This window comes from Aulonocara sp. 'chitande type north' Nkhata Bay, linkage group LG1 (assembly GCF_057382095.1).
Source record: "Aulonocara sp. 'chitande type north' Nkhata Bay isolate Kocher_YH1m ecotype deep benthic linkage group LG1, A_spYH_male_GT1.1, whole genome shotgun sequence".
NCBI classification, from domain to species: Eukaryota; Metazoa; Chordata; class Actinopteri; order Cichliformes; family Cichlidae; genus Aulonocara; species Aulonocara sp. 'chitande type north' Nkhata Bay.
The window spans coordinates 21,565,737-21,581,089 of record NC_141344.1 but is presented as its reverse complement, the minus strand read 5'-3'; the positions used below and the strand labels follow the sequence as shown (position 1 = coordinate 21,581,089).

Here is a 15,353-nt window from a genome sequence, read left to right as displayed (position 1 = left end):
TGGAACAAAGGGCTGCAGAAACAGAGCTAATGGTGAGACAATAAGATTTTTTGTCAAGGTTGCTCAAGTGGCTAAAACTTTAGTCATTCTGATCTATTTAAATGAAAAAAACACTTTCATTTTTTTAAATAACACTTATCCACCAAAAATTACTGACCCTATGTTTTGGTTTAACAAAAACAAACGAGTTAATTATCCAATCAATGCCTACTGTACATGAGGCACAGTCCCGCCCTCTCCCATAGAAAAAGCTTAGGGATTGGCTTTATTTTGTTTTCGGTTTGTTTTCTAGATATAGCGATATACACACGCATATATATCCGTCTATATTGTGCATATTTTTTACATGGATTCTCTTATACAACCAAAGGGCAATATTTGATATTCAAAGCACTGTTTTTTGGGAGTGTTTTCTTTGCATCATCCTGGTACAGTAAGACACAGTAATCCATGCCCCGGCTCCAACCATACCGGCCACCAGTCGTACACCAACAAAAAAAGAGCAAACATCATCGTTAAATGTGGGCAAGCGAAACCAAGTTCAGAGCAAGTCACCTTCCTACTAGCCTTGCACTATCACAACCTTAGCCTGACATCAGAACATACAAAGTACACTCATATCTTGACAAGACAGAAAACATTTTCACTATCTTGTAAACAATTATGTAAGAGTGTCATAATTTGAAATCAATATTTGCCGGCGAGAGATAAACTGAGAATACTTAGCAAGATACCGCTTTTAGCAAGTCATGCTTTTGGGAGTTTCTGTTTTTATGATTTTTTTTGCTTTGTTATTGTTTTGAACATGACAACGATGATTTGACAAACATAGCAACGCTACAGAGAAAGACATTCACTGAAGCTCATATCAATGGGGCAGCACTCTAGTGATAAAGGTGAATTGATATTTAGTTCCTAGATCCTCCTCTTGTGTAATTCTCTCAGTGTGTACTCCACATTGACATAATGATCTGCATCATTTAATCCAGGTGTTTCTATGTCAGAAGACCTTTCAAGCTGTCTCTATCCATAATAATTTGCGCTTCATGCCACATTATTAAAGCATTACTTTCTTTTTTTTATAAAAGTATGTGAGCTCACTTTTTATATTAATGTGGTTAGGCTAATTTTTATGGTCCTATAATTTTTTTCCAAGTTTAGATAATTTACCATAAAGAAAAAGCAGGAAGTGTACAAGTGTTTGTTTTTTTTATGACTGGCTCTAATCTGCTGCTAAGTCTGTTTCACAGCGCTGGAATTGCAACTGCTAGAAACACAGATCAGAAAATTGATCGACTACATTTTTAGGCTATTTAATCACCAAGAATATTCCATCAATAAAATTAATTTCACTTTGATGTGGTGAAAAACTGTTGAGGTGCCCAAATCCTTTAGTAAGCTATGGGACAGAGTCAAAAATGAACACACTAAGTAACCTGTAATGTTGTAAATTGCATCCATTTTAAAGTTACGGAGCTCTAACGTAGAGCTGTCGCGTTAAAAATAAACAGCAGCAGAGAGCGCACTCAGGGGTAAAGTATAAATACATTATGCACAGTGGCTTGTGATGATCATGAATTCATAAGATTAACACCACTATCCGTAGCATTACTCTCTTATTTACAGCATCACTGTTGCATTTTGCAACTACAAATTTTTTTGTAATCTTTATAGATCTCTATCAGCCGCTCCCTTATAACGTCTGACTGAAGCAGGCAGGGTTCAATAGATCAATTCTATGCAGAAGAAAGAAGAAATGACTGTCAAACGCCCCCTTTTTTGCATAAGCATGCACACAGGCTGAAGTAGAAAGCCTGGGTTAACAGAAAAGTTGATAAGTGTGCTTAACAAGGTTTCAGGTTTTGTCAAACCAATTAAGAGAGCCTGGCAATGTTGAACTTCCTTTACAACAACTTCCTTTACAAGAATGCATATCAACATGTACCACCAACCGCCATAGAATAGGTCTAATTTTTTTTATGTATTCTACTCTTTATTGGGTAAGGAATTTGGTAACTTCAAGGACATTAAAACTGGCCTCCCCATCCCTCTCTGTGAGGTTGTGGTACCACATAGATTTATCTCAGCCAATAAAAAAAACGATCAGGTTACATGACAAATAGTAACATTATTGCATCTGACCAATCAGCAGCGGCCCTGAGCATTTGAAGACTTCACTGTCCTTCCAGAATTCAGGAAACTGGGTTTTTGGCCCATGCCTAACCCCACATCTTTATGTTTATGATAGCCTTTATAACAAGGAACATTATATATTAATCGAAAGCCCTGTTCACCTAAAACTGGGTCAAATGATGGTAAATCAATATTTACACCAGATCCATGAAGCCACATTTGTGTTATTTAAGTTTACAGTAGAACTCAACAGTATATTTGATGTTGCCACAAGTTAGTAGAAAATTATATATGGATCCACTTATGCACATTGTCAAGCTATAAATATTAAAATATGTGCTTTTGTTTGTTTTATAACCATATGTATGTGTATTTTTTTATTATACTCAAATTGCATATATTGGTATTTGCTTTTTGTTTATTTTTTGTGAGTTTTATTTACTGCTAAAATTGATTTAGTAGTTCAATATTTCTGTTTTATTTAGTTTTGATTGAATTATGTATAAGAAAAAAACAGCTAACACCAGTAGTTAAAACACTATTTTTTTTACTTCTTGTTAAACATTTACGATTTTCCATGTCAATTTTTTTGTTTGTTTTCAGTAGATCTACACTTCACTGTTACTGTTTTCCTTCAAAGTTGGATTGATATTGACTCAAAAATGTACTCTTTTCTCTTGCAGCTGTCTAGTCGACTCTTTAATGAAAGCCTGCCCATCAAGTACCATGACACAGAATAGCACAACTGGAATTTGGGTCTATATACACATGCTATGTTGAAGAAATGAATTTAAATCTTTGAAGAGAAGTACATAAATGTTTAGCCACATTAATTTACTGGAGATTATTGCCACCTTATATCAGCTTCACAAAGCACTATGAAGCTGTTGCCTTGAACTGGACAGAACTTCACTTTGATTCTTTATTGATGTTATACTGTATTTGTCAAACTTGCACATGTGAGTCAAGAAAAATGTTCCAAAACGTTCCTTTAAGTTTATATGTCCTACATTTTCACATACACACTTTTTGGGAGAAAAATGTTTACTCTACAGAGCCATGAACTATATATGTTAACTTAGCTGAGCTTGAGCTTGTGCCTCCCCCCCCCCCTCCCCCCCCCCCCCCCGGGAAGGCACAAAAGTAAAAAGAAAAACCAAATCTTGCAATAAATTCCACTAGCACACTAAGGTTAAAAATGTGAAATTCCACGTATTTCTATAAAGGGTTAACATGTTTCTGTTAGCAGCACATTTTTGCAATCTATTTAAAATAAGTTTACTACCTTTGGGTGAAACTTCCCTCCCTCACAAGAGCAAGGACTATTCTTGGGTCTTCTTGGGCCTTTTTATCCCACCTCTTCACAGCATTATCTTTAACTTATGGTACAGCAATTAAGTTAGAACTTGCCTCCTCCTGGTATGATGTCATTACTATACAAGTAAAAAAAGTTAAAATATATATATATATATATATATATATATATATATATATATATATATATATATATATATATATATATATATATATATAAAAACACCCAGCACGCCCCTGCGGGCGGTTTATCCTTCAAGCTCGGGTCCTCTACCAGAGGCCTGGGAGCTTGAGGGTCCTGCGCAGTATCTTAGCTGTTCCCAGGACTGCGCTCTTCTGGACAGAGATCTCCGATGTTGTTCCCGGGATCTGCTGGAGCCACTCGCCTAGCTTGGGAGTCACCGCACCTAGTGCTCCGATTACCACGGGGACCACCGTTACCTTCACCCTCCACATCCTCTCGAGCTCTTCTCTGAGCCCTTGGTATTTCTCCAGCTTCTCGTGTTCCTTCTTCCTGATATTGCTGTCATTCGGAACCGCTACATCGATCACTACGGCCATCTTCTTCTGTTTGTCTACCACCACTATGTCCAGTTGGTTAGCCACCACCATTTTGTCCGTCTGTATCTGGAAGTCCCACAGGATCTTAGCTCGGTCATTCTCCACCACCCTTGGGGGCATCTCCCATTTTGACCTCGGGACTTCCAGGTTATACTCGGCACAGATGTTCCTGTACACTATGCCGGCCACTTGGTTATGGCGTTCCATGTATGCCTTGCCTGCTAGCATCTTGCACCCTGCTGTTATGTGCTGGATTGTCTCTGGGGCATCTTTACACAGCCTGCACCTGGGGTCTTGCCTGGTGTGATAGACCCCAGCCTCTATGGATCTTGTGCTCAGAGCTTGTTCTTGTGCTGCCATGATTAGTGCCTCTGTGCTGTCTTTCAGTCCAGCTTTGTCCAGCCACTGGTAGGATTTCTGGATATCAGCCACCTCCTCTATCTGCCGGTGGTACATACCGTGCAGGGGCCTGTCCTTCCATGATGGTTCCTCGTCTCCCTCCTCTTTCTTGGGTTTCTGCTGCCTGAGGTATTCACTGAGCACTCGGTCAGTTGGGGCCATCTTCCTAATGTATTCTTGGATGTTCGTTGTCTCATCCTGGACTGTGGTGCTGACACTCACCAGTCCCCGGCCCCCTTCCTTCCGCTTAGCGTACAGCCTCAGGGTGCTGGACTTGGGGTGAAACCCTCCATGCATGGTAAGGAGCTTTCTTGTCTTTATGTCAGTGGCTTCTATCTCCTCCTTTGGCCAGCCTATTACCCCAGCAGGGTACCTGATCACGGGCAGGGCGTACGTGTTGATGGCCCGGATCTTGTTCTTACCATTCAGCTGACTCCTCAGGACTTGCCTGACCCTCTGCAGGTACTTGGTGGTTGCAGCTTTTCTAGCGGCCTCTTCATGGTTCCCATTCGCCTGTGGGATCCCCAAGTACTTGTAACTGTCCTCTATGTCTGCAATGTTGCCTTCTGGTAGTTCAATCCCCTCAGTTCTGACTACCTTCCCTCTCTTTGTTACCATCCGACTACACTTCTCCAGTCCGAACGACATTCCAATGTCATTGCTGTATAGCCTGGTAGTGTGGATCAGTGAATCGATGTCTCGTTCACTCTTGGCATACAGCTTGATGTCATCCATGTACAGGAGGTGGCTGACAACTGCTCCGTTCTGTAGTCGGTATCCGTAGCCAGTCTTGTTAATGATCTCACTGAGGGGGTTCAGGCCTATGCAGAACAGCAGTGGGGACAGAGCATCTCCTTGGTAGATCCCGCACTTGATGGTGACTTGTGCTATGGGCTTGGAGTTGGCCTCTAGTGTTGTACGCCACATCCCCATTGAGTTCCTGATGAAGGCTCTTAGGGTCCCATTGATCTTGTACAATTCTAGGCATTCCAGTATCCAGCTGTGGGGCATTGAGTCATAGGCCTTCTTGTAATCAATCCAGGCAGTGCACAGGTTGGTCAGTCTGGTCTTGCAGTCTCGGCTGATTGTTCTGTCTACCAGTAGCTGGTGTTTTGCGCCTCTGGTATTCTTGCCAATTCCTTTCTGTGTCCCGCTCATGTATTGACCCATGTGCCTGTTCATCTTAGCCGATATGATGCCTGACAGGAGCTTCCATGTAGTACTGAGGCAGGTTATTGGTCGGTAGTTGGAGGGGACCGGTCCCTTCTTGGGGTCCTTGGGGATCAGGACCGTCCGGCCTTCAGTTAGCCATTCCGGGTGTCTCTCGTTAACTAGCAGCTGGTTCATTTGTGCTGCCAGACGCTCGTGGAGTGCAGTCAGCTTCTTCAGCCAGTAGGCGTGAACCATGTCGGGCCCTGGTGCTGTCCAACTCTTCATACTGGAGACCCTTTCTTGGATATCTGCCACTGTGATGGTTACTGGACCCTGTTCAGGGAGGTCGCTGTGGTCAGCCCTCAGATCCTCTAGCCACTGAGCATTGCCGTTATGGGTTGCATCCTTCTCCCATATGCTCTTCCAGTATTGCTCCGTCTCCAGCCTTGGTGGTGCTGTTCTCTTATTGTTCCCTTGCCACTGAGAGTACACCTTTGCTGGTTCTGTGGAGAACAGCTGGTTTGTAACTGTATATATATATATTCACCTTAAGACTTTTTTACTTTGTCTGGGGAAAATACACTTCTCTAAACCAAACAGAAGTTTGGTCCAAACTTCATAGCCTGCTGCAGCTAGCTTAATTCTTTAGCAGTAGCATCATGCTAACATCTTCATAAGTATAGGCTCTGATGGCAGCTCTGATATCTTCATACCAGGTCAAGGATCAACATTGCACCTGACCAGTCATGTTGTCTGAGCATTTAGTTAGCATTAGCCGAGATGTTAGCTAATGCTATTAAAACTCACAAGTAAACCAGCATGAGTAATCAAAATTTGGCTAACAGCAAATTTAATGTGTATTCTAGAGAAGAGGGGTTTTTTTTTATAAACACGTATTTTAAAGCCAAGACTTCAAAACAGTGGACCAGTATTAATTTGATGATAGGAGTAGCATGTGAATAAAAAGTCTGACAACAATAAACCTACCCAACTCCCATTTTTTTCAGCAAACCGACTGATAACACAAAAGCAGCAGTGATGATGACGCTGGCACAGTTTACAAGAAGGCTAGTATGTACAGACACACACAGAGACGGTGAGCTCAGGTAGAGCTAAAGACAAGGTGTTTTTGGCCTCTAAGACAGTATTTCCTGCAAGCACATATGTAATAGGGTGTACTACACATGTTAACTTCAAGGTTTTTGTAACAATTATCATATTGAAAGTGAAATAATATAAAATGAAGGCTTTCAGTGAACATGGTCACTGTGGTTCTTGCTGATACTTTTCTGTAGATCTTGGTTTCAACTGGTGGTTTTCTGAATTCTACTGCCTTGCTATCAGCTCGAAGCAGTCATTTCTTTTTCCTGACTTTTTACCCAGAGAACCACTGCTCACTGGATATGTTCTCTTTTTCAGTACACTGTTTCAGTTTCTTAAATACTAAGACCAGCCCATTTGGCACCAAAAGTCATACTCTGTTTAAAGTAACTTAAATCAACTTTTTCCTCATTCAATGCTCAGTTTCCACTTTGGCAGGTCATCTTGACCAAGCCTGCTTGCCTACATGTATTGATTGAGTCCCTACCATGTGTTTGGCTGATTAGATAGTAATGGTTAAATAGGTGTGCCTAATGAGGTGGCCAGTCAGTGTGTATCAACACAAACAAAAGCTTTTCTGCAATTTATTGCCACACAGTTAGCTAGTTCTTTCTTTTTTCTCAAAGTCTGTCAACTTATGTAGAGCTTTATTTTTATAAGCATGTTTACTTAATTTCTAACGTTCCACTTAGACCTACTCAACCCGTTTAACTGTTAAGGGAAAAGCATAAATTTTTTTTTTGGATGGTTTGGTCTGACAGAAACGCCCTCTTCACTAAAAGTACATCTCCTTATTCTTAAAGCGCTGTCATTATATTACAACAACTTTATCTGTGAATTTAGTAATATAGCTCAATTAGACTAAAACTTTAAAAGGTTGCTGCAGCTAAAGTCTGAAAAGAAAAAGGCAGAAGTCTCAGAGGATTAGATCTATATGATCAGGAAAGGCCAATCGGTTTTATTGTGGACGTTTGCCAGATGGTGCCATTTTCAAAGGCAATTGATTGGTTGGCAAATGATGCTAATGTAGTTATGTAAGTTATTTCTCACCAGAATAAAATGTGAACCGCCAACAGGAAAGAAATAACACAAGTGTTGTGCTTGCTTTTGTGTCACATGACAAGATAAAATGAAATAATAATGTATAACTCATAATTCAATACTTACTCTTTAATTAAGAATCAAGAGCATAGTTTCGTTTTCTCAACATGCAGATTCATTCGCTGTGGCGACCACAGGGAGCAGCTTCCGAAAGAAACCAACTTCATATTTTTAATACAACTTAAATTGCACCTTTTTAAAAACAAATCAACATTTCTTTGTACATTTCTTTGTCCATGAGTCGATCAACAACACAGTAAGACAGTAGAGTCTAATGTAGCTAAAATACAATTTATTCCTGCATTTTACATTTGTATTTTTCACGATAATTTAATTAAAGTGTTTTACAGCAGTCCACAAGAAGGTGAAGGTGGTTTTAATGTAGATGGATACATCAGCACAAAATAGAAGCGCAGCTGAGCCACAGGCTGAGACAGAAAGAAATCCACTCTATTTTATCCTATTGAGTTACCTTTCTGTAACTGTAGTTATTTCTCTGGTTTTAAGCACAGATTAATCATCAATACTATGGAAATGTTTGTTAGCCTGAAAACAAGACATCAGTCAGTGTTTATGAAGTGTGTAAATGGATTGATGATGAAGTTGATGTCACCCAAGGAAAGAGGCACTTTGTCCTAAAAAAAAAAGAGAAGACAAAACAAAAAAGTTTATCTTTTCTGAACTTGCAGTGAATCACAACACGATGTATAAGATCCAGATTTTTGCGGTGAATTTAGGATTTTATATCAGACTTTAACAATAGAGTGCAAAATAAAATAAAATATGACTAGATTACAGAAGTAGATTACACCAAAAGTTAATCTTCTGGAGGAATTAATACATTAATGAGTTTTAATACGATTATTCTGACACACTAAATTTGTTTACTCCCTCTCTTAGTCTAAGGAGCTTGGAAAGAAAAGCGTCTGGACTTCTTTGAGTTGCTTGAAGACGTTTCACCTCTCATCCGAGAAGCTTCTTCAGTTCTAATTGAAGAAGCTTCTCAGATGAGAGGTGAAACGTCTTCAAGCAACTCAAAGAGGTCCAGACGCCTTCCTTTCCAAGCTCCTTAGACTACGATGACCTGGATGACTGAGAACCTTCACAGACATACTCCCTCTCTTATACTTTATTTTCAGCTCAATCTCCGATGAGTTCAGCCGTAAAAGAAGTACAGAGCATGGAGTCCATGTAAAGACGGACATAGCCTCTCACTGGTCAGTGAAGTCCCAAATTTCAGACGTGTATCTGCAAGTAAGACCTTAAACCAATCAGATGGTACATCGGGTGAACTGAATGTTTTTAACATAGACTTTATAATGCATACTGTATATCTTTTGTGGAGTCAAAAGAGTTGCACCCTGCTTGCAATTAGAAAGAATGCAGATTTTAAAGAACTTTTTATTGACTTCATTTTTCAGATCAGCGAGCTTTATCCATCTTTTACCTGCAGTCGATTGTATCCAGTGACTACATACCGTTTATCTGGCAATGTGCTCACACAGAGATGAACCGCTTCCGTCTGCCAAAAGCCTGGGCACCAACGTTGGTGGGAACAAAGTTGCTGTATCCAAGTCCCCCAGACCGACTCAAATAGTCTGCTAGGCGGTGGGTTACACAGGTGGCTGTGTTGCATGCCCGCTTTTGTGCTGTTGCATTGCTTGTAAGGAATAGAAACAAGACAGCAAATTATGGTATTCAAGATAAGACTGGAAACGTATGTGACAGACATTAAGCAAACAATACAGTCTGGAATTGTGAACACCAAATTAAAGGCACTGAAAAACTGCTTTGAAGTAAAATATGAATTTATTATAAGAGAAAAATGCCAGGAAAAAAATTTACATAAGAAAATTTTTTTGTAGAATTACTACAACTTTATAGGTGATGAAATCTTCAGTTTGCTGTCTAAAACTAGTGTAAGCACTGCCATTAAGCTCTTTAAGCTTTTTTTGTCCCTTTGTTTTAAGGTGGTCATACAATACATACAATCCTATACATGTAAACGTATATATCTGCAAGAAAATGTTGACTCAGATAAATGTAACATAAATGGGCTAGCGCTGAGAGCTTCAATTGTAAGAGTTGCTGTAGTTTTCATATTTCTCAAATAGACTTCTCTTCTTGCCGGGTGTTTCTGCTCCCACGTCAGTGCGAGGATGGGTTTGTAGTTTGTGAATATCCTGGGAGAGTTTTCCCAGCACACAAGTGCTTAAGCCTGTGCAGCGCTTAGACATGGGTCTATCCAAGCTGTTAGAGATGGAGACAAACATGCAAAAACAGGCTTACAGTAACATGCAGATAATTATTACTATTTACATGCAGACATATGGGTTTTTTTTCCTGAAATGTCATGCACCAGCAGAAAAGCTTCAATTAATATTTCAAAGGCATGCTAACGGTTTTGAATGCATATAATGATATCTTATTAACCAAAATAGCTTATGCATGTTTTCATGCTATTGGTATAATCTGCTCTAAGGCTGGCTATCATGCATGTTCCTGTATGTATGACATCATGCTTTTCCAGTGTTGCGCCTATTCCAGGCCTATTCCTGTTCCAGGCATGTCATTTAACATTCAAGAAATGAATGGATGAATGAATAATTGCTGTCCATGCATTAACAGATAATGAAAATGTTTACAGATCTCACTCTATACCTTATTAAGTAATAAACACAAAGTTGGAGCTGTTGGGCTTATCCAAAAGTGTAGTGTAACAATATGATAGATAGATAGATAGATAGATAGATAGATAGATAGATAGATAGATAGATAGATAGATAGATAGATAGATAGATAGATAGATAGATAGATAGATTAAAAAGAGTCATACTTGTTCCTATCAGCTGTTTGTTGGGCTTGCTCCTCTGAAGTTATCTGCATGAACTCCTTCATAGCTCTGAGCAACCTTTGGGCGTCATCATTTGATAGTGTGACTCCATCTGACATGGATTCCTTACTGGTTCTGAAAATACACATTCAATTACTGTACAGTGCATTGATCTCTCAGGCTCTGCCAATGCACTTGCTCATAAATTATAGGTGTTGTCCAGCGTAAATACAATAGCGCACAAAGTAAACCAAAAACTATGTGAAGTGATTGTTTGTTTGTTTTTTTACTGGAGTACACTAAAGTAGCAATATTTCATTCAGCTTGCAACATGTAATAATGTATGTAAATACAGATGATTATCGTACTTTTTAAAGGTCAATATTTTATTTTCATAGGAATAATAACACAGTTCTCACCTAGTTGGAGCTGCCTCTGAGACATACATCTGGCAAATGATCAAGGCATAAGCAAGAAAAAGCGTCCACAGCTTGAACATTATCATTATTCACTGTGGAAGACACATACAATACAAAACAAGGTAATTAAATATGATCAGGAAAAGGTTTTGTGATTTGTTTTGGAGGGTTTTCCACATATGCTCACAAGATTTTCTCTATTCCATACATCCACAGCTGTATGAATCCCCTTTCTCTCTCACACACTCACTGCCTTTCTGCTTGAAGTCCTTGAAGTTGCGGAGGAAAGCAGGAGAGTTATTAGTAACTGCATGTTCCCCCAGAAACTATACCACCAGCTTTCCGTGTTAGCAAAATTAACAGCAGCAAACCAGAGACATCCTAACAACATCACACCAGTGGGTGCCAGCTACTATCCGATTTACCCACCTTCTTAAAATCTGCTGTTTCTAAGACTGACAGCACATTTTTCAGTAAAACCAAAGTAAGCAATCTTTTCTCTACTTACCGTACAAGATTTTTCAGCTGTTGAAGGTTCAAGTGATGGACCTACTCGTGGATCTGCTGAGCACTCCCACAGTACACGCTTTTATATATGTTCCCTATGGGTTTCAGCATCAAGTGAGTGAGCACTCAACGGTAGCTTATTGGCCAATCAAATGCTTTACCTCAAACTACCAGCCAATCAGAAGTCCTTTGTCTCTTAAAGTAAGCCAACAAAAGTGCCTCTGTGCAAATGACATCACTACACAGTCAAATTTACTGTGCTGTCAAGTATTTGTTTTTTGTTGGTGGTGGAATTTGCAGTGTAGTCAACCTTTAACCAAAAGAAATGTGACTCTTCTGCATAAAATTCATCAACTGAGTGCTTCTTATGCCAATCAGAGACATTATCAAAGCAAAAATATGGCTCTTGAAGCCAATTTTAAACTAAAACTCTAATTATAAACCGCTCCAGATCAGGTTCAACATATGATTAGTACTAGTTGTTATTGTGAATTAGCTAAGACAAAGGAGAGTGACCTTTGTGGCACTAAGAACTCCGACTTTAGGTACTGGACATTGTTCAGGAGAAAAGCTAACCCTGACACTTACAAACAGAAGACTGACAGTGAAAACAAACAGGAAACAGGCTGTGCATGACACAAATGTATGATAATGTGGTGTTCATAGATCCCCCGTACTGTTGGTTACTGAATGTGAACAGGTTTGAATGCCATCTGCAGAAAAATGCTAAAATACCTCTAAAAAATACATCTTGATTATCTATGACTTAACAACACAGCTGATTAAACATTCTAAACAATTTACGTTCAGTTAAAACCTCACACATTAGTACTGATAGCAAGAAAATCTAAGACTCGTAAGAATGCATAATATGCGTCTAAATTGATTTATTATCACGGTAATTTATTTTTCTACCTCCTGAACTGCCAATCAGGTTATCTTCTTCTAGCTGATCTTACGATTGACCTGGCATCATGAGGTGTAGAGAAATACTGAACACAATGATGTCCCATTTGACAACAATTTAAATGTAATGCTGTAAATCAGTGAATCTGGAGTTAATTTCTTAGTTGTGTTAGCTAGTTAGGCAGTTGTTTAATACATGGAAATAGCATCACAGTGAGATACATCGATCAGCTAAACCTCCTATTTCCTGGTATCCATCCTGTTTCTCCGAGCTAATTACTGGGCTGTTGGTCTCTGGCCATCTTCTAATTCCTCTTATGTAATGATATTGGATGAGGTATCATAAACCATCCTGCCTCCTAGTTATTTTTTGCGTCACATGGAAACTCATTAGAGTAGATGAGCCTTTTAGTACTATTGTGCAGACCTGCAGCCTCTTATACCAGAAGCACTAAATTAGTTTCCCCCAGCTCCACATGCTGTCAGAAACTACTCCTGAAAGGCTGAAGCTTATGAAAACGAAAGACTTTAAAGCAAGCAATCCCATTCACAATGACTAATGTTAATTATCTTGTTCTCTGCCAAGACATTTTAATTATATATATATTTATCTTTTAGGTAACTGCTCATCCCCAAGTTTAAGTGCAGCGTTAGCCAAGTAGAGCACATAATTGAAAATTGAAGGGCATGAAAATACAAGAATCTGGAATTCGATGCTACGTCTTGGTTTTCTCAAAAGATGACAGTTAATACCGAAGCCAAGAGTTTTGTAATAATGATGTAAATCTACACTGAATCATTCCCAACTCAGAAAAGGATGTAAGGTGCCCCCTCTAATAAGCCAAACAGATCAAATACATATTGTATTAGCATGTGTATAATTAAGTATCATTCACACTGTTTTGGACTGACGCTTAGAGCCCCAACTGGCCACTATCTGGTTGACCAGGGACACCAAATGAGGCAGAGAAATTACATTCCAAAGGGAAAAGTGCATTGTCAAGATTGCAATTAGCTCACAATATTCACGTTCGCTAACGTTAAGCATGATTTGGCCTGGAAGATTAATTGAAACACAGGAGAATGTTCATGACAGCTAGGGCAACATTAGGCTCGGCGCGGTGCTCATCACTGACAGTCTCAGCAGAGTCACTGTGAATGTAACTGTTCGGAAACAGAAGTAACTCTAGTCTTCACAAGAATTATTCTTTCCAAACTCCTAATGTTTGCTTATATCATTATTTGTGCAGGCACCATGAGGAAATGACCACATAATGAACAAAAATTGCTGAACAAAAATTAAGTGAATTTGAATGTATGCATTTTGTTAAAGAGATGGTTTCTCTCTCTCTCTTTTTTTTTTAATAATAGGCTTATATGCAAAAAGTAAAGCTGCACTGAAGCATTGAGCACAACTAAATAGGCTGTGAGTATAACATGTTTAAATATGTTTTAAACCCATGGTCAGAAATCAAATGTCAACCTATCCTGTAAGAGCTCAAAAGTGAAAAAACAAAAAACAAACAGTGGATAAAAGAAATATAACTGTAGAAATGGTGTTATGCAAAGTCCTGGGAAAAGAGCAGCCCGAGGAGGACATTTACAGATTGCTCCGTATCTTCAAATGGAACATAAAATTCAACTTCATGGAATTATAAACACAAAGAAGTGAAGTATGCTTCAGCAGAGGTACTTCCACCTGCTGCTCTCCATTAGAAAGCTAACCAAACTCAATTTAACATTTAAACACCTGCCCAGAAGTTGCAGAGGGATTACAAGAGCTCTTGATGTTCCTGCCAGCGTCATTATGTTGTTAGAAAGACGAGGTTCTGGACAGTATTAGCATTAACAGAGAAGGCCAGTTATTAGATTTTCCACATGCACTTGATAATTCCGGTCATCCAGATGGTAAATAATTTACTGTAGAACCAGAGTAGTCAAGAGTCCCACCCAATTAAACTAGCATGCATGCACACAGTATAGCAAAGCAGGAAGAGCACTCCACAAATAGCCTCATAATATGCAAACTGATGTTTCCTACAGCACATATGGTAACTGCATTGATATCCTGTATACTAGACATGACTAAAATCTCTCCAGGATAGGGCTATATTTATATATATGTATATATAGTGGTGGCTACCTCTTTAAAAACTTTTCATAGTATTAGGATCTTGGGTAATGTGCCATAAACTCTTTTTTTCTTAACTCATATGAGGTTCTGCCAAAATTTTGTGGGACTTCACATATCAAGTAAAGTTAATTTATTTTATAAAACTGGTGATGTGAGAAAATGTATTGTTACATTGTTACAAGTCTGTGTGAGAAAGTAACTGTTGAACCAGACCTAACCATTTTTATGCCCTCTGGTGGTCATTTTGGGGCTGTTTATACACGGGCAGCTATACTAATTATGACATTTTTCTTTTCGTCTCCTTCTCAGATATTTACTGGCACCCTGTAATGCTTGTATGCTTGTGGCATTTGTTGTTTTCTACATTTTCTACTAATAACATTCGAATTTCAGACAAATATCTTTGAAATAAAACTGAATCTGCTTTGTCTGAATCCAGTGTAGGCTTTTTGAGTGTCCGTATTAAACATCTGGCCACTCTTGTCTCTTCTGTTTTGATTAATCCACTAACAAGGTACAGTAAGAGAACATGAGTTTTGATTAGATTTGACAGATGTTTAACACACCCAGACTAGTCTTTGATTCAGGGAGATGGCAGGAAGCAAAGACAAAATGCAAGATTCTCCTTATTATGTAGTAGTTCTAACAGATCTGAATCAGAGAGCTCTGCAGAAAAAGGATTTTTTTTTTAATAAAAGAAAAAAATACCAGCTGTCTTAGCAGGAAGCAATGGCAGGGTAAACAACTTCATGTGTAATGAGGAGTCAATCAGGACAAACTTGTCTAGCGGTGT

The 15,353-nt window shown here is 39.0% G+C and overlaps 1 protein-coding gene across 2 annotated transcripts; it reads right to left on the bottom strand.

The window, feature by feature from the left end:
* Positions 1–7,876: 7,876 nt before the first annotated feature.
* calca (calcitonin/calcitonin-related polypeptide, alpha) lies at positions 7,877–11,570 on the bottom strand. Of its 2 annotated transcripts, XM_086298941.1 has the most exons (5): positions 11,522–11,570; positions 11,014–11,105; positions 10,598–10,729; positions 9,240–9,421; positions 7,877–8,396 (listed from the first exon to the last, which is right to left on the bottom strand). In XM_086298941.1, the coding sequence occupies exons 2-4, from the start codon at positions 11,097–11,099 to the stop codon at positions 9,259–9,261; spliced, it is 381 nt and encodes a 126-aa protein (XP_086155067.1). In that variant the 5' UTR covers positions 11,100–11,105; positions 11,522–11,570; the 3' UTR covers positions 7,877–8,396; positions 9,240–9,258. The 2 variants fall into 2 exon arrangements, with proteins under 2 accessions (XP_086155067.1, XP_086155058.1); XM_086298932.1 differs by lacking the exons at positions 7,877–8,396; positions 9,240–9,421 and adding an exon at positions 9,459–10,011.
* Between the last annotated feature and the right edge of the window lie 3,783 nt (positions 11,571–15,353).